A 26,769-nucleotide genomic window follows, 5' to 3' on the forward strand; every position below is an offset into this window, starting at 1 on the left:
CATCCCTGGTATTGCATTGCAAGGAATATTACTTTTAAATACTGAAACGACACTGAACTTCTTCCAGACACCAGGAATTTCCCAAGTTTTCAAAGATTTATCATCTGATATCAATGGTTCAGAGCTCCTCAGTCAACAAATTTAAATCTCCTGGGTGCAAGCTATCTGAACTTGCCAAGTTAAAAATGTTTAACTTTAGTTTATGCAGCACACTATCTGTGTGGGCCAGTTGTATGAAAAGAAAAATTTCCTTCTTACCTGTGAATTTTGCTTCTAATAACTTCCATGTCCCACTGGTTTGTACTGTGGAGCATTTCCCCTTTCCTTGCTGGTCGGAGGCACAACAAAGATTGATAGCCAGTCTGCAAAGAACCCTAGAATGATGGCTTCCACAGTTGAAAAATACTAACTGATTCATATGTTTAAAAAATTATATATGTATGTATATAAAAGTATATCAGACTCATCCATCTGTGAGATGCTATTACCATATTGGGAAGGCCACATGGAGAAACTGAGCAGTTTCTAGTAAGAGTCAGAATACACCAAGGCTTGGCACTAAGCCCATTTTTTTCTCTTAGATGCTTGATGCAGTTATAGAAAACACCCAGGAAATGGCACCCTGGTAAATGCTTTTTGATGTAGTACTCCTACAAAGAGGAAGTGGAAGAAGACTTAAAGAGACGGAGGTGCATATTTGAAAGAAATGGCATGAAAATTAGTGGAAATAAAATGGGACATGGCTGTAAATTTGATGATAGCTTACAGGAAGATAATGAGACTGATGGCGCTTGTTAAAAAAATAATGTGTTAATTAAATTTGAGACTGATCTCCTTGGGGGAGAATTGTATGTCTCCTGCTTTGTGGTTTTACCTGCATTCTGCCATGTATTTTGTGTTATGGTAGTCTCAAATGACAACGCAGCACATGTTAAATTTAAGAACGTTTTCACTGCAGATTTGACAAAACGCGAAGAAGGTACCAATGTGAGATTTCTAAAGATAGCTACTGCACTAGACCCAAGGTTTAAGAATCTGAAGTGTCTTCCAAAATTGGAGAGGGACAAGATGTGAAACATGTTGTCAGATGTCTTAAAAGACCAACACTCCAATGCAGAAACTACAGAACCCAAACCACCAAAAAAGAAAATTGGTGGCATCTGACTCAGATGATGAAAATGAACAGACATCTGTCTGCTCTGCTTTGGATCGTTATCGAGCAGACCCAGTCATCAGCATGGAAGCATGTCCTCTGGAATGGTGGTCATAGTATAAAGGGACGTACAAATGTTTAGCATATCTGACATGTAAATACCTTGCAATGCCGGCTACAACAGGGCCATGTGAATGCCTGTTCTCAATTTCAGGGACATTGTAAATAAGAAGCTGACAGCATTATCTCCCGCAAATGTAAACAAATTTGTTTGTCTTAGCAATTGGCTGAACAAGAAGTAGGACTGATTGAACATAAGTACGGCCATACTGGGTCAGACCAAAGGTCCATCCAGCCCAGTATCCTGTCTACCCACGGTGGCCAATGCCAGGTGCCCCACAGGGAGTGAACCTAACAGGTAATGATCTAGTGATCTCTCTCCTGCCATCCATCTCCACCCTCTGACAGAGGCTAGGGACACCATTCCTTACCATCCTGGCTAATAGCCATTAATGGACTTAACCTCCACTAATTTATCCAGTTCTCTTTTTAACCCTTTTATAGTCCTAACCTTCACAACCTCCTCAGGCAAGGAGTTCCACAGGTTGACTGTGCGCTGAGTGAAGAAGAACTTCCTTTTATTTGTTTTAAACCTGCTGCCCATTAATTTCATTTGGTGGCCCCTAGTTCTTATATTCTGGGAACAAGTAAATAACTTTTCCTTTTTCACTTTCTCCACACCACTCATGATTTTATATACCTCTATCATATCATAGAATATCAGGGTTGGAAGGGACCTCAGAAGGTCATCTAGTCCAACCCCCTGCTCAAAGCAGGAACAATCCCCAACTAAATCATCCCAGCCAGGGCTTTGTCAAGCCTGATCTTAAAAAATTCTAAGGAAGGAGATTCCACCACCTCCCTAGGTAACACATTCCAATGTTTCACCACCCTCCTAGTGAAAAAGTTTTTCTTAATATCCAACCTAAACCTCCCCCACTGCAACTTGAGACCATTACTCCTCATTCTGTCATCTGCTACCACTGAGAACAGTCTAGATCCATCCTCTTTGGAACCCCCTTTCAGGTAGATGAAAGCAGCTATCAAATCCCCCCTCATTCTTCTCTTCCGCAGACTAAACAATCCCAGTTCCCTCAGCCTCTCCTCATAAGTCATGTGTTCCAGTCCCCTAATCATTTTTGTTGACCTCCGCTGGACTTTTTCCAATTTTTCCACATCCTTCTTGTAGTGTGGGGCCCAAAACTGGACACACTACTCCGGATGAGGCCTCACCAATGTCGAATAGAGGGGAACGATCATGTCCCTCAATTTGCTGGCAATGCCCCTACTTATACATCCCAAAATGCCATTGGGCCTTCTTGGCAACAAGGGCACACAGTTGACTCATATCCAGCTTCTCATCCACTGTAACCCCTAGGTCCTTTTCTGCAGACCTTAGTCTCCTCTTTTCCAAGCTGAAAAGTCCTAGCCTCTTTAATCTCTCCTCATATGGGACCTGTTCCAAACTCATTATTTTAGTTGCCCTTTTCTGAACCTTTTCTAATGCCAGGTTTCAGAGTAGCAGCCGTGTTAGTCTGTATTCGCAAAAAGAAAAGGAGTACTTGTGGCACCTTAGAGACTAACAAATTTATTAGAGCATAAGCTTTCGTGAGCTACAGCTCACTTCATCGAATGCATCCGATGAAGTGAGCTGTAGCTCACGAAAGCTTATGCTCTAATAAATTTGTTAGTCTCTAAGGTGCCACAAGTACTCCTTTTCTTTTTTCTAATGCCAGTATATCTTGGAGATGAGTGGACCAGATCTGTACGCAGTATTCAAGATGTGGACATACCATGGATTTACATAAGGGCAAAAGGATATTCTCCATCTTATTCTCTATCTCTTTTTAAATGATTCCTAACATCCTGTATGCTTTTTTGACTGCCGCTGCATACTGTGTGGACGTCTTCAGAAAACTATCCACGATGACTCCAAGATCTTTCTTCTGATTAGTTATAGCTAAATTAGCCCCCATTATATTGTATGTATAATTGGGGTTATTTTTTCCAATGTGCATTACTTTACATTTATCCACATTAAATTTCATTTGCCATTTTGTTGCACCATCACTTAGTTTTGTGAGATCTTTTTGAAGTTCTTCACAGTCTGCTTTGGTCTTAACTATCTGAGCAATTTAGTATCATCTGCAAACTTTGCCACCTCAGTGTTTACCCCTTTCTCCAGATCATTTATGAATAAGTTGAATAGGACTGGTCCTAGGACTGACCCTTGGGAAACACCACTAATTACCCCTCTCCATTCTGAAAATTTACCATTTATTCCTACCCTTTGTTCCCTGTCTTTTAACCAGTTCTCAATCCATGAAAGGCTCTTCCCTTTTATCCAATGACAACTTAATTTACGTAAGAGCCTTTGGTGAGGGACCTTGTCAAAGGCTTTCTGGAAATCTAAGTACAGTAAGTTCACTGGATCCCCCTTGTCCACATGTTTGTTGACGCCCTCAAAGAACTCTAATAGATTAGTAAGACATGATCTCCCTTTACAGAAACCATGTTGACTTTTGCGCATCAATTTATGTTAGTCTAGGTGTCTGATTATTTTATTCTTTACTATTGTTTCAACTAATTTTCCCGTTACTGACGTTAGACTTACCGGTCTGTAATTGCCAGGATCACCTCTAAAGCCCTTCTTAAATATTGGCGTTACATTAGCTATCTTCTAGTCATTGGGTACAATAGATGAATTAAAGGACAGGTTACAAATCATAGTTAATAGTGCCACAGTTTCACATTAGAGTTCTTTCAGAACTCTTGGGTGAATGCCATCTGGTCCCGGTTAATTAATTAATTGTTAAGTTTCTCAATTAATTCCAAAACCACCTCTAGTGACACTTCAATCTGTGACAATTCCTCAGATGCGTCACCTACAAAAGACAGCTCAGGTTTGGGAATCTCCCTAACATCCTCAGCTGTGAAGACTGAAGCAAAGAATTCATTTAGTTTCTCTGTGATGACTTTATCATCTTTAAGTTCTCCTTTTGTATCTCGATCATCCAGGGGCCCCAATGGTTGTTTAGCAGGCTTCCGGCTTCTGATGTACTTAAAAAACAGTTTGTTATTACCTTTTGAGTTTTTGGCTAGCTGTTCTTCTTTTTGGCTTTTCTTATTACATTTTTACATTTAGTGGACTTGTAGGCTCTAAAGTTTTACATTGTTTTGGTTTTGAGTGCACTTACGTAAGAAAAAAAATCTACATTTGTAAGTTGTACTTTCACGATAGAGATTGCATAACAGTACTTGTATGAGATGAATTGAAAAATACTATTTTATTTTTTTACAGTGAAAATATTTGTAATAAAAACATATAAAGTGAGCACTGTACACTTTGTATTCTGTGTTGTAAGTGAAATCAATATATTTGAAAATATAGAAAACATCCAAAAACATTTAAATACATTGTATTCTATTTTGTTTAACAGTGTGATTAAAACTATGATTAATCATGATTAATTTTTTAATTGCTTGACAGCCCTACTTCTAATTAAAATTTATTCCTATCAACAATTTTTTTTTTTTGTAAAAGCTCTATTTTATATATCTGCTCTCACTTCTGTCCTAAGCAAGGTTGTTTTTTTTATTTAAGAGAATATGCTGCTCTGTCCACGTGTCCTTGTGGAGGGAGGAAAATTTCATTCCTCTTTTGGGCTGATGTATGCCACTCTACTGATGTTATCTGTGTGGATGAGTATGTGATGCTAGTGGAGGAGAAGGGCAAGTTTAATGACCCTTAGTTCTAGCCAGTTTATACTCCTCTGTTTCTCCAAATTTGACTGAATTCCCTGACCAGTAGAGGTGTGCTTCCCATCGATGACGGCTGGCATTAGTGGTGATCAAGCATCACCAGCTTTGACACTGGATACTCTATTGGAATCTCAAAGGAGGAAGTAACTGATCTTGGAACAGTGACTCAGATTATGATTGGTTGCAATTTCTTCCCTGTACGGCAGGAGGTATTTTTGAAGCATCTTCATCTGAAATCTAGCCCACTGTAGAGTGTACACACATGAAACTAACAGGCTGAGGAGTTCTGTCGGAGTTTTACTGATGTCTGATGACCACATGATATTTGGTGAATTAAGAACAGGATTTGCGGTTGTCTTTTGTCTAATACGAACTCCCTGTCTGCCTTGGTGCCCAGGATAACTCCTAAGTGCAGCAGTCACTGAGATGGTTGGAGGTGACTTTACTCTCTATGTTCATCAAAAACCCATGATCTTGTTAGCAGGTTGCTGTCTCCTCTAGACCCTGAATGTCTGTGAGATAGGACAAGGACCTGATGAGGAGATTGTCTAAGTAGGGATGTACGTGTTTCCTCCCCAATTCTCTCAGCATGGCCACTAAAACTACCAGGCTCTTTGTGAATACTTGCAGGGGAGTTTCTAGCTCAAAAGGGAGAGCCATGTAGCAGAAATGCTGTAACAGAAGAACAGAAATTTTTGGTAGCTCTTTGTGATTAGAAGAAAAAAAACAGACCTCTTTGAGGTCTATTGAACTCATTAAATAATAGGGTGATAAGAGCCTCAGTGATAGAACAGATTTTAATCTAGTGGTCCCTTCTGGGTTTATCTAGTCTGACCTCCTATATTATATAGACCAAGACTGGAACAGGTACAGAGAAGAGCTACTAGGATGATCCGAGGAATGGAAAACTTGTCTTATGAAAGGAGACTCAAGGAGCTTGGCTTCTTTAGCCTAACTAAAAGAAGACTGAGGGGAGATATGATTGCTCTCTATAAGTATATCAGAGGGATAAATACAGGAGAGGGAGAGGAATTATTTAAGCTCAGTACCAATGTGGACACAAGAACAAATGGGTATAAAGTGGCCACCAGGAAGTTTAGACTTTAAATTAGATGAAGGTTTCTAACCATCAGAGGAGTGAAGTTTTGTAATAGCCTTCCAAGGGAAGCAGTGGGGGCAAAAGACCTATCTGGCTTTAAGATTAAACTCGATAAGTTTATGGAGGAGATGGTATGATGGGATAACATGATTTTGGCAATTAATTGATCTTAAATATTCATGGTAAATAGGCCCAATGGCCTGTGATGGGATGTTAGATGGGGTGGGATCTGAGTTACTATAGAGAATTCTTTCCTGGGTATCTGGTTGGTGAATCTTGCCCATATGCTCAGGGTTCAGCTGATCGCCATATTTGGGGTCGGGAAGGAATTTTCCTCCAGGGCAGATTGGAAGAGGCCCTGGAGGTGTTTCGCCTTCCTCTGTAGCATGGGGCATGGGTCACTTGTGGGAGGATTCTCTGCTCCTTGAAGTATTTAAACCACGATTTGAGGACTTCAATAGCTCAGACATAGGTGAGGTTTTTCGTAGGAGTGGGTGGGCAAGATTCTGTGGCCTCCGTTGTGCAGGAGGTCGGACTAGATGATCAGAATGGTCCCTTCTGACCTTAGTATCAATGAATCTAAGACTTGATATTTTTCATTTGTTCAGTTCCCTGAGATCTAAGATCACTCAAGTCCCCATTCTTCACTGGAGGTATCAAAACATTGGCATACACTCCACAAAGTCTCTGTTTTGTTTGTACTGCTCCATGGCTCTGATTTAGAGAAGAAGTCTGACTGCTTCTTTCACTATTTGGTGTCTGATTGGGTTTTTTGATCTGACAGAGACTATGAACTTGTCTCTGTGGGATTGGGTCAGCTCAACGGCACAACACCATAGAGTTATCTCTAGTACCCTTGTTTAAAATAGATGTTTCCCACTTGAAGCTTCCCCGCAAATAAGAGGCCTTTTCAGATATGGGACACTATATGTCAGGCAGATGGTTCTTCTTTGATGATCTTACAGAAAAGCCTCATGTAAAGCTTCCAGACTCGATGAAATGGAACCATCTACCTCTTCTAGTCTCTTTCTGAGCTTCTTGTGGGCTAACCACCATGAAAAGAGGATGGCATAATGAATGCAAGGTCTATAGCTCTTCTTAGTTAGATGAAACAGAGGAGATTTCTTCTCACCTGCTATCACTTCGTCCATGTCTCCACCAAACAGCTTGCTCCGAGTACCTGGCTGAGGTCATAAGATGTATTCCTTGCATATATGCTTTCCAAAGGTGGATCCAGAGGTATCTTTGTACTACCACTTGAGAATCCACAAAGCAAGCCACAAATCTAAGGGAATCCAATGAAGCATCTACAACAAAGGAAGCTGCTAGCTAGAACTTGTTCAAACTTGCTTTCAGTTTTTTATCTCGAACCAGGCTTAACTTGGTCATACCATCTATTGAGGCTAGAGTAGCCCTGACAAAACAAAAGGCTACTGAAGAGTCCAGCAGGCCTGAGGCATCAGAGTTTTTTTCTTAGAGATGCTTTGTTTGTTTGTTTTTCGGCCTGTTGGCTTTGTAATAAAGTCTCCTGTTGAAGTGATTAGTGTCTTTGACCAGGGCAGTGGCTGCTGCATCCACCTTCGGCAGAGTAACTAAATTTTTCTTGTCCTTCAGTAAGGAACTACTGGATCTGTCTGTTGGCTTTGCTAGGGAACTCCCACCAAGCCTTGACTGCGTCTTTAAATATCACTGTGGAGTGGAACACAATTCTTTCTTTGCTTCAGCTATAAAGTATTTGAGAGGCCTTCTTGGACTTCTTTGGGTAGTGGTGATTTGTGGACTGTTCCAGGGAGCATTTCCACTGTGATTAGCACTTTCCGTAACATACACTTAATTATTACAGGAGGGAAAAGAGTCTCAAATCCTCCTTTAGTGCTGCCTGGTCTGAGATAGATAATTCCCCTTCCTCAAAGGAAATCAAACTGGATGATGAGGAGGAAAAATTTTACCTCTCCTTGTTCCTATATCTCAGATTTTTTAGCCTATGGCTCTTCAGACTTCTTTCCAGTGGAGAAGACTAAAAGGAAGATTAAGAAGCATTCTTCTTCTTTGACTTTCCCTTTTTTCTGAGTCCAACAATCCCTGCAGGAGCACCTGCCTCCTCACTTAGCACAAAGGACTTGTGATAAGAGTCTGAACTGAGGACTCTTTGAACCTGCAGGTCTTTTTTTTTTTAAACTGATCTTCCTTTTATCTCTGTGAGGGTTAGTCACTGGATTCTACCCTTCAAACTTTAACAGCTGTTTTGGAAGAGAACATGGGGGAGGTCACCACCCTGTTCCTGAAGTGGAGGGACCTTCAGAAGAAGGGTCCTGATGAACTTGTCCCCAAGGGGGCAGAGTTTTAGAGAATGAGAGAGGGATTTTTCTGTTTCTTTGGTAGGAGAAGACTATGCTCACACAGCTCACCATTCTGCCCAGAATAAAGTAGAGTCACTTCAGGAGGCACCCCTGAAGCTGAGGGCGTTAAGGGTTCCAAGGAACGTACTAGTGGAAGAGGTGCTGGGGTGGTCATTTTCATCCACATTGGCTGCACCAGGGTTGAAAGGACCGATAGAGCTGAAATCCTCATTTGGCAAGTCAGAGGAGAGGATGCTGTGTCACTGGCAGCAGCAATAGTGGCTGCTTATTCCACAGGAAATTCAGGCACCATTATGGGATGGAGCTACAGCACTTTCTGCATGCCACATAGCATGGGGGAGGGACTCTGCAGCCCAATTCCATGGCTCAGCATGGAGCAGGCCCTCATGCTGATGAGGGGGTTAGAAGAGTGCAGGGAACTGAACCATGCTCATGCCTCTAGGTTGCCCTCTAAGGGGACACTGACCAGACTCTCTCAGTCCGGTTGCAGTACTCTTGCAAAGGAAGGAATAAGGCTTAGGGGACATTTGCAGTTCTCTTTATTTGTAATGTGCCAAGAGAGAAGGGGAAAACAGGTCTGATTCTGCTGTAATCCTGCCCTCAGGAAGGGCAAGCCTGGCTCAAAATTTCCTGGCCAACACAGAGCATCTTTGTTTTAAAAAAATATATTTTGTTTGGAGTCTCCATTTAGTTAAATTCAGAATTTTAAGAAATCTTATCCCTAAAGACTCTGCTACAATAAGGAGATCCCTGGTCTGCTGTCTGCATAGGAGTGAAAGCAGAGAACTTTGGAGGTTCTCCACCAACCGGCTGTCCTGGTCCCAGGCTGGCTGTCAATCTTAGTTCTCAGAGTAGCAGCCGTGTTAGTCTGTATTCTCAAAAAGAAAAGGAGTACTTGTGGCACCTTAGAGACTAACAAATTTATTAGAGCATAAGCTTTCGTGAGCTACAGCTCACTTCATCGGATGCATTCCTCTCACCAGCAGGAAGGGGGGAACACACCACAGTACAGACTGCTGGACATGGAGCATGTGGTGGGTTAGCAGGGGCACTGGAACAATTTTTATAGTGGGAGCACAATTAGCATAATACCAAACATTAGACACCTCCATCTATGTGAGTGACATATCCAAACCCATTTGGATTTCCATTTTTGTGACATGTTGATGATGTGTTCTTTGAGTTTGTGTGCAGAATAAGGTTACAGTACATGTTTCCTTTTACCTCTCACAAGAAACTCCTGACCATCAATCTTGGATTCGCCTTTGGGTTTCTGTAGGAGTGAGATCCAGTGATGCATCTCCTCTGGGGTGTCACTGTTACAGTGAATCACTCGATTTGCTGTGATGATCACAAAGGAATTTGGCCTGCCAGAAAACATGAGAATTAAAACTGGTCATATCAGATCCATGTCTGGAGCAAAAGCATTGTTGAGACAGAGCACCTCTCTTCAGCCATCAGACCCTCTGCCAAAGGGCCTGCATAGCCTTAGCCTGAGCCTTCACCTTTAACCATCAGCCCCTCTGCCTCAGCATAAGCAATGCCAGTCAGACCTATGGAAAACATACTATGGAGAGTTGGGGGAACATTTAAAACAGGGAGAGCCCCCCCGAGACTGGATTACAAATTGTGGGGAGGAGTGTATTCAGACAGCAGGCATGGGATCTGTAGCACACGCCAATCATAATAGCATGAAGGTGCCTCTCATGGACTCCTGTCATTCTCCCTCAAGTCCCACTGCTTGGTTCAACATAAGCTGAGGACTGACACCTCAGTACTTTAGTGAGAGAGACAGAATTCCTCCTAGGACAAAGAAAGGAATATAAGGTGGCAGATCTTCAGCTGGTGGAAATTGTCATAGCTCCGATGAAGTCAATGGAACTATGTCAATTCTCACCAGCCAGGGATCTACCTCTAAGATTACTGTTAAAGTCAATTATAGAATCATAGAAGATGAGGGTTGGAAGAGACCTCAGGAGGTCATCTAGTCCAACCCCCTGTTCAAAGCAGGACCAACCCCAATTAAATCATCCCAGACAGGGCTTTATCAAACGGGCCTTAAAAACCTCTAAGGATGGAGGTTCCACCATCTCCCTAGGTATCCCATTCCAGTGCTTCACCATCCTCCTAATGAAATAGTTTTTCCTAATATCCAACCTAGACCTCCCCCACTGCAACTTGAGACCATTACTCCTCGTTCTGTCATCTGCCACCAAAGAGAATAGCTGAGCTCCATCCTCTTTGGAACCCCTCTTCAGGTAGTTGAAGGCTGCTATCAAATCCCCCCTCACTCTTCTCTTCTGCAGACGAAATAAGCCTAGTTCCCTCAGCCTTTCCTCGTAAGTCATGTGCCCCAGCCCCCTAATCATTTTCATTGCTCTCCGCAGGACTCTCTCCAATTTGTCCATATCCTTTCTGTAGTGGGAGGTCCCAAACTGGACGCAATACTCCAGATGTGGCTTCACCAGTGCCAAATAGAGGTGAATAATCGCTTCCCTCGATCTGCTGGCAATACTCCTACTAGTGCAGCCCAATATGCTGTTACTCTTCTTGGCAACAAGGGCACACTCTTGATTCCTATCCAGCTTCTTGTCCACTGTAATCCCCAGGGCCTTTTCTGCAGACCTGCCGCTTAGCCGGTCAGTCCCCAGCCTGTAGCAGTGCCCGGGATTCTTCCGTCCTAAATGCAGGACTCTGCACTTGTCCTTGTTGAACTTCATCATATTTCTTTTCGCCCAATTCTCCAATTTGTCTAGGTCACTCTGGACCCTATCCCTACCCTCCAGTGCATCTACCTCTCCCCACAGTTTAGTGTCATCTGCAAACTTGCTGAGGGTGCAATCCATCCCATCATCCAGATCATTAACGAAGATGCTGAACAAAACCGGCCCCAGGACAGACCCCCTGGGGCACTCGACTTGATACTGGGTGCCAACTAGACATCAAGCCATTGATCACTACCTGTTGAGCCCCACGATCTAGCCAGCTTTCTATCCACCTTATGGTCCATTCATCCAATCCATACTTTAACTTGCTGGCAAGAATAATGTGGGAGACCACATCAAAAGCTTTGCTAAAGTCAAGATGTATCACGTCCACCACTTTCCCCATATCCACAGAGCCAATTATCTCATCATAGAAAGCAATCAGGTTAGTCAGGCATGACTTGCCCTTGGTGAATCCATGTTGATTATTCCTGATCACCTTCCTGTCCTCCAAATGCTTTAAAATGGATTCCTTGAAAACCTGCTCCATGATTTTTCCAGGGACTGAGATGAGGCTGACCAGTCTGTAGTTCCCTGGATTCTCCTCCTTCCCTTTTTAAAAGATGGGCACTATATTTGCCTTTTTCCAATTGTCCGGGACCTCCCCCGATCACCATGAGTTTTCAAAGATAATGGCCAATGGCTCTGCAATCACATCAGCCAATTCCCTCAGCACCCTCAGACGCATTGCATCGGGCCCCATGGACTTGTGCAGGTTCAGCTTTTCTAAATACTCCTTAATCTGTTCTTTCATCACTGAGGTTGCTCACCTCCTCCCCATACTGTGCTGCCCAGTGCAGTAGTCTGGGAGCTGACCTTGTCTGTGAAGACAGAGGCAAAAAAAAGCATTGAGTACATTAGCTTTTTCCACATCCTCTGTCACAAGGTTGCCTCCCCCTTTCAATAAGGGTCCCTGACTTTCCCTGACCTTCTTCTTGTTGCTAACATACCTGTAGAAACCCTTCTGGTTACCCTTCACATCCCTTGCTAGCTGCAACTCCAATTGTGCTTTGGCCTTCCTGATTACACCCCTGCATGCTTGAGCAATATCTTTATACTCTTCCCTAGTTATCTGTCCAAGTTTCCACTTCCTGTAAGCTTCCCTTTTGTGTTTAAGCTCACCAAAGATTTCTCTGTTAAGCCAAGCTTAACATGGTTGCCTGACATATTTGCTATTGTTTCTGCACATTGGGATGGTTTGTTCCTGCGCTCAATAAGGCTTCTTATTTGGAGTTTGCCTGGGAGTTTGTCTGGGATCTGTCTGAGAGGAGGTATGCTAAGGGCTGCATTAGGGAGGCTTTGTTGGTGAGTATCTGAGTGTCTGTTGTGGGGACAGTTGGACAGTTTGACCGTGTGCTTGACTGGTTGTTTGAAAAGTGTGAATTGGGAATGCTTTGTTTCAGGTGAGCCTTGAGAGGGCCTGACTGTTATAAAAATCCAGTCAGCTGAGCGGCGAACAGCAGAGAGGCTAACAGAGGGAGTTTGCCTGGGAGTTCGCCTGGGGAGAGCTCTTTGAGGCTTACATCTTGCCAGCTTCTCTGAGTAGTCACTACAACTCCTGAGGAAGCTTGTAGAAGGACGGTAATGTGGATGGGGAGTGTTCAGCTGTTGTGACCTGCACTGGATGTGCCATGTTTGTCTTTCTTCCACAGGATAGAAGCGACTTTGTCTGTACAAAGTGCAGCTGGTCTCCATATTGGAAGAGAAGGTTCAAGGTCTGGAGCAACAAGTATCAACCCTGCGTTGCATAACAGAAACTGAAGATTTCCTGGACAGACGTTAGGATATGCTTCTACGGACAACCTTCTGAAGATTCAGAGCAGGCTGCACTGCAGGGACAGGACGACAGTGAAGAAATTTGGCAGCACGTGACCTCCAGAAGAAGAAAGGGGAGCGTCCATGTACCAGCAATGCAGATACAGGTAAGCAACCGTTTTCACGTTCTCTCCAGAGGTACTAATGCGGAGAGTGGACTAGATGATACATCTGAGGGAAGGGAACAGAAGGAGACTCCGCCAATTGGAAGGCATGAGATGCACTGTGCTAGGGATGGGGGTTCCACCACCACCGCTCCCAAGAGAAGGAGGCAGGTGGTGGTGGTTGGGGACTCTCTCCTCAGGGGGACTGAGTCATCTATCTCCCGCCCTGCCCGGGAAAACCGAGAAGTCTGCTGCTTGCCCGGAGCTAGGATTCATGATGTGATGGAGAGACTGCCAAGACTCATCAAGCCCTCGGATCGCTACTCCTTCCTGCTTCTCCACGTGGGCACCAATGATACTGCCAAGAATGACCTTGAGCAGATCACTGCAGACTACGTGGCTCTGGGAAGAAGGATAAAGGAGTTTGAGGCGCAAGTGGTGTTCTCATTCATCCTCCCCGTGGAAAGAAAAGGCCTGGTTAGAGACCGTCGAATCATGGAAGTCAACGAATGGCTACGCAGGTGGTGTTGGAGAGAAGGCTTTGGATTCTTTGACCATTGGATGGTGTTCCAAGAAGGAGGAGTGCTAGGCAGAGACAGGCTCCACTTAACGAAGAGAGGGAAGAGCATCTTTGCAAGCAGGCTGGCTAACCTAGTGAGGAGGGCTTTAAACTAGGTTCACCGGGGGAAGGAGACCAAAGCCCTGAGGTAAGTGGGGAAGTGGGATACTGGGAGGAAGCACGAGCAGGAGTGCATGAGAGGGCAGGGCTGCTGCCTCATACTGAGAAAGAGGGATGATCAGCGAGTTATCTCAAGTGCCTATACACAAATGCAAGAAGCCTGGGAAACAAGCAGGGAGAACTGGAAGTCCTGGCACAGTCAAGGATGATGTGATTGGAATAACAGAGACTTGGTGGGATAACTCACATGACTGGAGTATTGTCATGGATGGATATAAATTGTTCAGAAAGGACAGGCAGGGTAGAAAAGGTGGGGGAGTTGCATTGTATGTAAGGGAGCAGTATGACTGCTGAGAGCTCCGGTATGAAACTGCAGAAAAACCTAAGAGTCTCTGGATTAAGTTTAGAAGTGTGAGAAACAAGGGTGATGTTGTGGTGGAAGTCTGCTATAGACCACCAGACCAGGGAGATGAGGTGGATGAAGCTTTCTTCCGGCAACTAACGGAAATTATTGATCGCAGGCCTTGGTTCTCATGGGAGACTTCAATCACTCTGATATCTGCTGGGAGAGCAATACTGCGGTGCACAGACAATCCAGGAAGATTTTGGAAAGTGTAGGGGACAATTTCCTGGTGCAAGTGCTGGAGGAACCAATTAGGGACAGAGCTCTTCTCGACCTGATGCTCATAAACTGGGAAGAATTAGTAGGGAAAGCAAAAGTGGATGGGAACCTGGGAGGCAGTGACCATGAGATGGTCGAGTTCAGGATCCTGACATAGGGAAGAAAGGAGAGCAGCAGAATACGGACCCTGACTTCAGAAAAGCAGACTTTGACTCCCTCAGGGAACTGATGGGCAGGATCCCCTAGGAGAATAACATGAAAGGGAAAAAGAAAAGGAGTACTTGTGTCACCTTAGAGACTAACAAATTTATTAGAGCATAAGCTTTCGTGAGCTACAGCTCACTTCATCGGATGCATTTCCTGTAGCTCACGAAAGCTTATGCTCTAATAAATTTGTTAGTCTCTAAGGTGCCACAAGTACTCCTTTTCTTTTTGTGAATACAAACTAACACGGCTGCTACTCTGAAACATGAAAGGGAAAGGAGTCCAGGATAGCTGGCTGTATTTTAAAGAATCCTTATTGAGGTTACAGGGACAAACCATTCCAATGTGTAAATATGGCAGGCGACCAACTTGGCTTACCACTGAAATCCTTGATGATCTTAAACACAAAAAAGAAGCTTACAAGATGTGGAAGATTGGACAAATGACCAGGGAAGAGTATAAAGTTATTGCTCGGGCATGCAGGAGTGAAATCAGGAAGGCCAAATCACACCTGGCGTTGCAGCTAGCAAGAGACGTTAAGAATAACAAGAAGGGTTTCTTCAGGTATGTTAGCAACAAGAAGAAAGTCAAGGATAGTGTGGGCCCCTTCCTGAATGAGGGAGGCAACCTAGTGACAGAAAATGTGGAAAAAGCTAATGTACTCAATGCTTTTTTTGCCTCTGTCTTCACGAACAAAGTCAGCTCCCAGACTACTGCACTGGGCAGCACAGCATGGGGAGGAGGTGACCAGTCCTCTGTGGAGAAAGACGTGGTTCGGGACTATTTAGAAAAACTGGACGAGCACAAGTCCATGGGGCCGGATGCGCTGCATCCGAGAGTGCTAAAGGAGTTGGCAGATGTGATTGCAGAGCCATGGGCCATTATCTTTGAAAACTCATGGCGATCAGGGGAGGTCCCAGATGACTGGAAAAAGGCTAATGTAGCGCCCATCTTTAAAAAAGGGAAGGAGGAGTATCCTGGGAACTACAGGCCAGTCAGCCTCACCTCAATCCCTGGAAAAATCATGGAGCAGGTCCTCAAGGAATCAATTCTGAAGCACTTAGAGGAGAGGAAAGTGATCAGTCAGGATTGATTCACCAAGCGCAAGTCATGCCTGACTAATTTAATTGCCTTCTATGATGAGATTACTGGCTCTGTGGATGAGGGGAAAGTAGTGGGCGTGTTGTTCCTTGACTTTAGCAAAGCTTTTGACAAGGTCTCCCACAGTATTCTTGCCAGCAAGTTAAAGAAGTATGGGCAGGATGAATGGACTATAAGGTGGATAGAAAGCTGGCTAGATTGTTGGGCTCAACGGGTAGTGATCAATGGCTCCATGTCTAGTTGGCAGCCGTTATCAAGTGGAGTGCCCCAAAGGTCGGTCCTGGAGCTGGTTTTGTTCAATATCTTTATTAATGATCTGGAGGATGGTGTGGATTGCACCCTCAGCAAGTTTGCAGATGACACTAAATGAGGAGGAGAGGTATATACACTGGAGGGTAGGGATAGGATACAGAGGGACCTAGACAAATTAGAGGATTGGGCCAAAAGAAATCTGATGAGGTTCAACAAGGACAAGTGCAGAGTCCTGCACTTAGGACCGAAGAATCCGCTACAGACTAGGGACCGAATGGCTAGGCAGCAGTTCTTCAGAAAAGGACCTAGAGGTTACAGTGGACAAGAAGCTGGATATGAGTCAACAGTGTGCCCCTGTTGCCAAGAAGGCCATTGGCATTTTGGGATGTATAAGTAGGCGCATTGCCAGCAGATCGAGGGACGTGATCATTTCCCTCAATTCGACATTGGTGAGGCCTCATCTGGAATATTATGTTCTGTTTTGGACCCCACACTACAAGAAGGATGTGGAAAAATTGGAAAATGTCCAGCAGAGGGCAACAACAAATTGATTAGGGGACTGGAACACATGACTTATGAGGAGAGGCTGAGGGAACTGGGATTGTTTAGTCTGCGGAAGAGAAGAATGAGGGGGATTTGATAGCTGCTTTCAACTACCTGAAAGGGGGTTCCAAAGAGGATGGATCTAGACTGTTCTCAGTGGTAGCAGATGACAGAACGAGGAGTAATAGTCTCAAGTTGCAGTGGGGGAGGTTTAGGTTGGATATTAAGAAAAACTTTTTCACTAGGAGGGTGGTGAAACACTGGAACGCGTTACCTAGAGAGGTGGTGGAATCTCTTTCCTTAGTATTTTTTAAGGTCAGGTTTGACAAAGCCCTGGCTAGGATGATTTAGTTGGGGATTGGTCCTGTTTTGAGCAGGGAGTTGGACTAGATGACCTCCTGAGGTCCCTTCCAACCCTGATATTCTATGATTCTTTAAAATACAGCCAGTTCTTCCGGCTCCTTTCCCCTTCTTATTAGCCTTCCAAGGGATCCTGCACATCAGTTCCCTGAGGGAGTCAAAGTCTGCTTTTCTGAAGTCCAGGGTCCGTATTCTGCTGCTATCCTTTCATCAGGATCCTGAACTCTACTATTTCATGGTGACTGCTGCCCAGGTTACCTCCCACTTCTACTTCTACTTCCCCTACCAATTCTTCCCTGTTTGTGAGCAACAGGATAAGAGGAATACAGCCCCTAATTGAGAGCATTCACTAATTTCTAAGGAATCAGAACTGAATCTGGGGGTGGCGGGGGAGGGGAGCCTCTGTATCTGATACCCAGTGTTGTGGAGCAGAAGAGAGTCAAGCCTTAGGAAGCAGAAGTTCCAGTCCTACATCTCTAGCCAGCCACCTCACTTTGCACCTGGGATTACAATGGGATAGAGACTAAGGGCAAGTCTACACTCAAAATGCTGCATGGGTGCAGCTGTACCACTGTAGCGTTTTATCGAAGATGCTCTAAACCGAATTAATCCACCTGAGTGACATAGTTATACCGATGTAGGTCTGTAGTGTAAGGCCGACGTAAGTATTACTCTACACTCCTTCAGTGTAACGAGCCTAGCTGAAGTAGTGTCTAAAACTTTCCACCTTACTATACAGCTAAGAATTCCTTAAAATACAAAAATTCCATAACTGTATTGTGAAAGCCCCTGCAGCTTGCAGGAGAAAAAAAAATACTTTAAAACAAAGTAATGCAATAAGAAACTTAAGTAGGATGAGCCCATTGTTTTTGTAGCTGACAGTGAACACTCAGCTGAATAAAATATGAAATGCTCCCTGATTTGCATTCTGGTTAGTTTTACAGCACAATGTATGAACTACAGAACCACCCTGTGTTTTAATAGGACCTTTCTTGCTTTTGTTAAGGAGCGGTAAGAGTAGAGCTTAGTTTATTATGTTGGGGAGGCCTTCCTCAGGCTAGAGCACATACTTGTTAATTTGGGCTTTTTCTGCAGAAAATGTCTGTCTTCTAATAAAGCTTTTCAAATGTGTACATTTTTATTTAACTTGGGTTCCAAGGCCATGAACCACAAAGATACCCAACTCCTCTTTTTAGGCACCACTGTGATCCACTAAACTCCTGCTCAGCTGCCACCTAACCCTGTATGTGCCTAAAGTTGTTCAGCACCTATGTTTCTGCCTCTGACAATGTGCATTGTAGCCTCGCTTTAGGCCCCAGGACGATTCACAAACTGGGGAAGACAGGCTTTTGTCCGCCTAAGTGACATGCAGGAGCACAGTCTGGTAGGCATGCTCAGATGCCACCTGCCAGGTTGGGCCCTTTAGGAGAGTCCACACAGAAGAAGGCAGAGCTCCCTCACAACTTTTAGTCTTGTGGCTAGGATACTGACCCAGGATGTCGGAGACCCCCAGCTCAAGTCCCCCCTCCACCTGAGGGGGAAAAGGGATTTGAATAAGGGTCTGCACCCTCTCAAGTGACTGCCCTAACCACTAGGCTATGTGATATTCTGATGCAAGTCTCCCTCACACTCTCCTATTGAAGTTGTTCCACTTCATATAATTGACTAATTAAATATTAACTGGGCTAGAGAAAGAGTTAAACTGAATCTTTAGTCTATTGGTTAGGGCACTCACCTGAGGGATGGTAGAGCCCTGTTCAGAAGGGGGACTATGAACTGCAGGTCTCCCACATCCTGAGTGAATACCCTAACCACTGGTCTAAAGGAGGTCTGCCTTTCCCCTCCTGCTCCCCAGGTATTTGTTTCAGGCCCCAAATGTGACTTAGGTGGCCAAATGCCTCTCCCCCGCCGTTTGTGGATCACAAGCAGAGAAAGGTGCCTGTCTCTGAGATGGAGAGGGACTTAACACTGGCTAGCTTAGGTGGCTCCCTACCTAGGGTGCTGACTTTGTGGTTCACAGTTTAAGGTGCCTCTCTCTCTCCATTCATCATACAGGAGCCTAGGTGCCTAACTCAGGCTTCACGACACTGAGCATCACAGCACCTAACTATAGGTGCCAAGAAAATCACAGGAGGAACACTGCTCCACAAAGCATGAGTCCTTATGTGGGTCTGGGCCCAAGTGACTAATAGGCTCTATCATCAGGAAGAGTTTGGTGGATTACTAATGTTCTGTGAACCACGGCTTGAGAATAACTGATCTACTGAAATATTAGTGATCAGATACGGTCATGGAATTTTTCATGTATTGTTATTGTTCATATCATTATTTATTCGAGGATATTATGCGAGTAGCATAATAACTTGATTAACATTTTGGCATATGGTTCCCAAATCCAATACTGAACAGATTTTGAACCAAGAAGATGGATGGAGTGATCAGCCATATTACAATTACATCAATATAACAGGGTACAAAAAAGAACTAGATAAATTCATGGAGGATAGGTCCATCAACGGCTATTAGCCAGGATGGGCAGGAATGGTGTCCCTAGCCTCTGTTTGCCAGAAGCTGGGAATGAGTGACAGGGGATGGATCACTTGGTGATTACCTGTTCTGTTCATTCCCTCTGGGCACCTGGCACTGGTCACTGTCGGAAGACCAGATACTGGGATAGATGGACCTTTGGTCTGACCCAGTACGGTCATTCTTATGTTCAAGCAGGGAATAACATTCCTGAGCATAATGTCTTCTTTTTAGCAAGGCTGTTTTTGCTAAATCTACAAGATTAAGATCTTGCAGCCAAAATAATTTTAACACAGGGCAGCAAGGCTCTGGTGGGTTCAAGCTTCAGTCCCCACTTCTGGGGTCATGTAATAATGTTTATTGCCAGAAGGGGGTTGCAGTGCAATAAAGTTTGAGAACCCCTGATCTACTCTGATCTCCTTTACAATCCAGACCATCAGATTTCACCCAATTCTCTCTGTATGGAGCCCATCAACTTGTGTTTGACTAAAGCATATCTTCCAGAAATGCATCCACTCTTGATCTGAAGACATCACAGATGGAGAATGGGATCCACCACTTCCCTTGGCTGTTTGTTCCAATTGTTTATTACCTTCACTGTTAAAAATTTGTACCTTATTCCTAAACTGAATTTGTCAGGCTCCAGATTCCAGCCATTGATTCTTTTGCTTTTCTCCGATAGGACAAAGAATCTTTAGAACCTGGTACTCCAGCCCTCAAAAGAATTTCTGTAGCTCTTTTCTGCACCATTCCAATTTTTCTGCATCCTTTTAAAAATGTGGACATAAGAAGCGGATGCAGTATTAACTCACAACTTTAGGTGCCTTCGTACAATATTTAAGTGCCACAGAGATCCTCAGAACCCCTGCTCAGCTGCCACCTAACTCTGTAGACACCTAAATTCCCGAGGTGCTTAAGTTTCCACCAATGGGCATATGCAAAACTACCTAAATGAAACCAACCCTGTAGCCTGTGAGTTAAGACAGTCAACTGGGATGTGGGAGAATCAGGTTCACTCTTGCAGGGTGTTTGTTCGTTCATTCTTTGGCGGGGCAGGTTATTCTCCTAAGTTTAGAGTATATTTGTTAAGTATTTCTGGCTCTCACACTACCTCTTTAAACCTTGAGTTTGGGTTTGTAGTGCCTTTGCCCTTTACACCCTCCCCTTGCATCATTAATTAGTGCTATTCCTGCAAGTCAGATGATAAGCTTTCCTATCCGTAAGATGCAAGGCATCCCATTCATACCAACTTCTCTCCCACTGGAATGTGGCCCAATGTACCACATCATCAAAACTTCAACTTCACGCCAGTCACATAGCCAGTGATTCACTGCCAGTATTTTCTGCCTTTTCTTACTCACAGGACTGGCAGGACCTCTGAGAAGATTGGACTTTCTTCTTCTTCAGCTCCCTTCCAAGATCTCTGAAGTCTTCAACAATCAGTATAGTCCCACTTGATGCTGTAACACTGGTTTCAATGTGTGTCTTCAACAGCAGAGATTTGCCAGGTGACTTCAGAATCCCATCCAATCTTTCAGCAACATCTCACGTCTTAGCTCCTGTTGTCCTTGTGTTCCTTTCTAAAGCCTCTGTCTTCTAAACACAGACTCACAGCTGACAATTGCTTGTCATCTTAGGCACCTTTGGGGTATAAAGCAAGCAGCAATTCCCAAGTGCATCCCCTATAATTTTCTGTTCCATTCTCATAAGAACAGCCATACTGGGTCAGACTAAAGGTCCATCTAGCCCAGTATACAGTCTTCCAACAGTGGCCAGTGCCAGGTGACCCCAAGGGAATGAACAGAACAGGTAATCATCAAGTGATCAATCCCGTCGGCTGTTCCCAGCTTCTGGAAAACAAAGGCTAGGGACATCTTCCTTGTCTATCCTGGCCAATCATCCCCAGGTGATTCTTCAGAGACATTCTAGGTAGCCACCTCACTATCATCATTTTACAGATGGGAAATTGAGGCACTGAGCAACTAAGTGACTTGCCCAGTACCTTACAGGATGTTTGTGGCAGAGCCAGAATTGAATCAGTGTCTCTGACAGGCCAGGCTAAGTGCTCTAACTACTGGATCATCCTTCCTCTCTGGTGGGGAATTGCAAAAGAAGATTCCCTAAATCATGTGGCCCACATAAGGACAGGGCACAACAACCATTCCTGTGAGTACCTATACAGGAAGAAGATATCAAATAACGGAAGACTCTTTCATTTATCAGACTGACTGAGGCATAATGAGATCCATTAGCTAGCTGTTGAAGTTAGAAAAAGTCAAACTGGAATGAAGATGCAGTGTTTTAACAGTGAGAATAATTATTAACTGGAATAGCTTCCTAATATATTTGGGAGAGTCTCCATCACTTGGAGCCTTTACTTGAAAGCTGTATGTCTTTCTTAAAGTTATGCTCCAGCTCAACCACAAGTAATTACGATGGATGAAAGAATCACTGGGTGAAAATCTGTGACCTGTGTTCTGCAGGAGATCAGACTAGATGATCAGCTTGTGGCCTTGGAATCTATGATCAGGGACCACTCAGTCCTTGCTCCCTCCTGGTAACAGCTCAGTAAGAAAGGGAAAATGCCATAGGCCCACCCTTCAACATACCAGCCTGCGAAGTGGGACACGCATACCAGGAAAAGCACTCTATGTCATCCTAACATGTGTCCCCGCCTCAGTGTGCACTGAATAGTCCCATAAGAGGCACCACCTGTCCCAGTGCTCCTCCTAAGGTAATTCAGCTGCTCTTCCCTACACAGAGCACCATGCAGAGTGTGCAACTGAGCCCTGTAGATTTATTTTGATTATTCCTCACTTTTCCTCTTTTTTTTCCCATTTGTTTGTCTTTGCTTGAAATGCTTTGAATTAAGGAGAATTTAATTCAGTGGGGCAGTGTTTCAACCTTCACTTCCCAAAACAGATTACAATAATAGATTGTATTATCTATTATCTACTATCGGGCTTTGTCAAGCCTGACCCTGAAAACCTCTAAGGAAGGAGATTCCATCACCTCCCTAGGTAACCCATTCCAGTGCTTCACCACCCTCCTAGTGAAAAAGTTTTTCCTAATATCCAACCTAAATCTCCCCCACTGCAACTTGAGACCATTACTCCTTGTTTTGTCATCTGCTACCACTGAGAACTGTCTAGATCCATCCTCTTTGGAACCCCCTTTCAAGTAGTTGAAAGCAGCTATCAAATCCCCCCTCATTCTTCTCTTCTGCAGACTAAATAATCCCAGTTCCCTCAGTCTCTCCTCATAAATCATGTGCTCCAGTCCACTAATCATTTTTGTTGCCCTCCGCTAGACGTTTTCCAATTTTTCCACATCCTTCTTGTAGTGTGGGGCCCAAAACTGGACAGAGGACTCCAGATGAGGCCTCACCAATGTCAAATAGAGGGGAATGTTCACGTCCCTCGCTCTGCTGGCTATGTCCCTACTTATACAGCCCAAAATGCTGTTAGCCTTCTTGGCAACAAGGGCACACTGTTGACTCATATCCAGCTTCTCATCCACTGTAACCCCTAGGTCCTTTTCTGCAGAACAGCTGCCTAGCCATTCAGTCCCTTGTTGGTAGCACTGCATGGGATTCTTCGGTCCTAAGTGCTGGACTCTGCACTTGTCCTTGTTGAACCTCATCAGATTTTTTTCTTTCTCATCAGATTTCAAATACTCAAGTCTGACTTCTCACAGGCCACAGAATTCCACCAAATGATAGCTGCATAGAGCCCATAAGTTCTGGTTGAATGAGAGAGAATCTTTTACAAGTCATCTGATCTTGACATTCAGACAAAGCTGTTTCCACCTACGAGATGGAAAGGGGAACAAACTTTCATTTAAAAAAAAAGTATATTTCTCGACCTCATGGCTATGAAGGAAACCAAATTGGAACAATGTATAGAATGAAGCAGCATAAAGCAGGAGGCTGAGCTACATCATGGGGCAAACTTATTATTTAAAACAAGTTTGGTGCTGATTATGTGGTCATCCATGTGCAAAAACAAACCGAAGCCAGGCCCTACCTCAAAGAGCTACCAATCCAAAAGGCAATGATGTAGTTACAATGAAGCTTATTCCTACCTGTCAGGATTGTCTGAGGCACAGACAGAGTCGATGAGCCCCACATCCAGGGTTCCCTTCATAGGGGGAGAGACAGACATTTATTAACAACGTACATCCTAAAGCAGAAACATTTTCCTTCCTCATAAAAATCAAGAACCAAAGCTTTGCTTCTAAATTCCATCAGCTTTAATACAAGCGAGTCAATGAGAGAGAGGAAGGGGGATATGAGACAGACTTCTATGTTCTGCAGACAGAAAGGTGGTGCAGAACTCCACATAGGAGCTGTGATGGTCAGTCAGCATTATGAAGCTCTGGGAAAACTGCATCTCCACCTCCCAGTCTCAGAACAAACAAAATATATTGGTATTCTCTTCATACAAATCTCCTCCCCCTGTATTTATTGTACTCCAAACCCTGTATGGCCTCCCCAAACCAACCAGGACCAACATCAATGATGCAACTCACTTTGCCCCACTCAAACTGCCAAAGATTCCTCGTCTCTGAACGATTCATCCCTGCTCTGCCCTTTCTTAAACCAGTTTTGAAGCCTGCCTGTCTGTAAATCATTAACTGTTCTGCCCATGGAACTGTGCATAACTTACTTACACTGTGCAGGAACTACATCAATGCTGACTTGGAAATACCTGCACAAGACTGACTGAACAATAATGGCTCTAAACATCCAACTTGCCAGGAACCTGGTCAACTAGTAACTCACCACGGCATTCTTCGGATTTGCCTGTTCATCTTGCATTTCCCTCAGCTGTTGGGCTGTGGCACTGTGCACTCGGCTCAGGACATTAAACCAATCACTGACAATCAGAACAAAACCAAGATTAGGATTTATGCAGTGAAACTAGATTCCAGAAGATGATCAGATTGAGAACGAAACAGAAACCCACCATCCAATGGAAGAATTATTTCACTCACTTCTTTCCCATAACACTCCAAAAGTGCCTCAGCCCTCTGACCCTGATGGAAGCTCAACTTTTTCCCAACTGTCCATTTATCCCTGGAATATCTACATATGCTCCCAGATACCTGGCCTCACCAATCCCTTGGAAGCTGCTCCTATACAGTCCAGCTCCCTACTGCCAGTATGAGGAACCAGAAGTGGGTTATATGATGCACACCTGTCAGTGGACTTGGGAGAGGTTTCAGCAATGGGAAGGCAAGATGGGTTGGGATTAATTCCAGAAGAGAGTTCTGACCTGCCTCAATTCCCAGAAACCTTCTTGGACTAGCACCCTTATCTGACCTGCATATAAATCCTAAAATCAGACAGTTTCCAACTGGTCAGTTTTATGATTTAATGGAAAGGGAAGGATATGAAGTTACTTGGCTGTGACAAGGATTCTTTTTCCAGACACAAGGCTTGAGAGTGAATCAGTCCTGGAGAACCAGCAGAGAGCCCATCCCATTCTAAACTTCAGCTAAGAAGCATCTGGGTTTTGTAGAGGGATCACTAACATAAGCTCTAAAATGACAGTGGTTTGCCCTTTCTAGTGCAGGTGCTTTCCTCTTCCTCGGAATGGATGCTGCTATGGTGAGGCCAGGGGCTGACATTTAATACTTATTTCTGCCATCGGGCCAGGATGCCTAAAGGGAAGGATGAGTCATTCTCTGGGATTACATTGCTGAAGTTTTATCAGATCACTCTGCAGACTCTGATAAATTACAGCTTTCACTCCGACTCCTGGATAAAACAAATTCCCTCTGCAGGTTGCCTCAGTCATTTACAGAAACCATGAATGGCTGGTATTGTTCACTTTGTATTTTATTTAATAAATAAATCAGCTAATAGACATTCCAGTGAAAAAAACCCGGTTTTTAATCAAAAGTCATGCTTAACTTAGGCCACATTACAGAAGCAAAAGGTAATGTATACTCTCAAGAAAGAGAGCAGTGGTGGAACAATGGGCAGAAGGAAAGAAGTGCCATGACTACATGAACACAGACTAAGTTTCCATCTCATTTCTGGGGATGGGGAGTCCACAGATGATATTTGTTGTTAGAGAAGTATGTAATGAAGCTCAGGAACGAATCCCTTTTCATCCCAGGAAAGTTAATGGACTTTCCAGGGCAGAGTTGAGATTCATTGCAGGAGCAGCATGGGAGAAACCCAGTAATGAATGAAGATGGATAATAAATTCCCTCTTGTGATGAAAATGCATCCGATGAAGTGAGCTGTAGCTCACGAAAGCTTATGCTCTAATAAATTTGTTAGTCTCTAAGGTGCCACCAGTACTCCTTTTCCTCTTGTACCTGGCATCTTCTGGTGACTCAGCCACAACGTGGTAAATTCTGTCCTCTGTCACAATATCCAGAGCATTCTCCTTCTCATGGATATCCACAATCTCCCTGTAACATAGTGAATGGTGAGACACAGCAAGCTAAAAAACTTCCATAAGCATCACATTTACTCCATATGACTGATTTTTCATGCTGTACCATTCACAGTAGAAAATGAAATGAATGGTGTCTGGCATGTCAACACTTTTGTTGAAACACAGGAATTTCACTGGTCAATAACAAGAATTTCTGAATCCCCCTGTACAGCTAACCTGTACAAAATGGCTGTACAGCTAACCTGTACAAAAGCAGAAGGCACACATATCAATTTGATACTTCCTTTAAACCAATCAGCAAACAGAGATTTGAGTGGCCAGAAAATAAAACGGGGAGGTGGACAGGTGGAGCTATTTACACCCGCCATGACTGCTCATTCGTTTTGTTTCTTAGAAGGGCTGTCAATCTCAGTTAACTGATTAACTCAAAACAAATTAACTCAATTAAAAAATTAATCATGATTAATCACAGTTTTAATTGCACTGTTAAACAATAGAATACCATTTATTTAAATATTTTTGGATCTAAATACCTTGCAATGCTGGCTACTACAGTGCCATGCAAATGCCTGTTCTCACAAGATCCATCCCCTATCGCCTGTCTCACTTTCAGGTGACATTGCAAATAAGAATTGGGCAGCATTATCTTCCATAAATGTAAACAAACATGTTTGCCTTAGCAATTGGCTGAACAAAAGTACGACTGAGTGGACTTGTAGGCTCTAAAGTTTTACATTATTTTATTTTTTAGTGCAGTTACGTAAAAAAACAATTCTACATTTTTAAGTTACACTTTCACGATAAAAGTAAAGGAGTACTTGTGGCACCTTAGAGATTAACAAATTTATTTGAGCATAAGCTTTCGTGAGCTACAGCTCACAAAAGCTTATGCTCAAATAAATTTGTTAGTCTCTAAGGTGCCATAAGTACTCTTTTTTTTGCGAATACAGA

At 43.8% G+C, this 26,769-nt stretch overlaps 1 protein-coding gene across 1 annotated transcript in view; it reads right to left on the reverse strand.

The window, feature by feature from the left end:
• Nucleotides 1-26,769, reverse strand: part of LOC119863454 (unconventional myosin-X-like) — a 257,129-nt gene that overhangs the window by 17,085 nt on the left and 213,275 nt on the right. The window contains exons 28-31 of the mRNA XM_038421961.2: nt 25,736-25,831; nt 24,189-24,282; nt 23,489-23,544; nt 9,659-9,801 (exon numbers count right to left, since the gene is read on the reverse strand). Coding sequence (XP_038277889.1) covers nt 9,659-9,801; nt 23,489-23,544; nt 24,189-24,282; nt 25,736-25,831 — 389 coding nt within the window. The remainder of the gene's footprint in view (nt 1-9,658; nt 9,802-23,488; nt 23,545-24,188; nt 24,283-25,735; nt 25,832-26,769) is intronic.

Source organism: Dermochelys coriacea, chromosome 11, assembly GCF_009764565.3.
Source record: "Dermochelys coriacea isolate rDerCor1 chromosome 11, rDerCor1.pri.v4, whole genome shotgun sequence".
NCBI classification, from domain to species: domain Eukaryota; kingdom Metazoa; phylum Chordata; order Testudines; family Dermochelyidae; genus Dermochelys; species Dermochelys coriacea.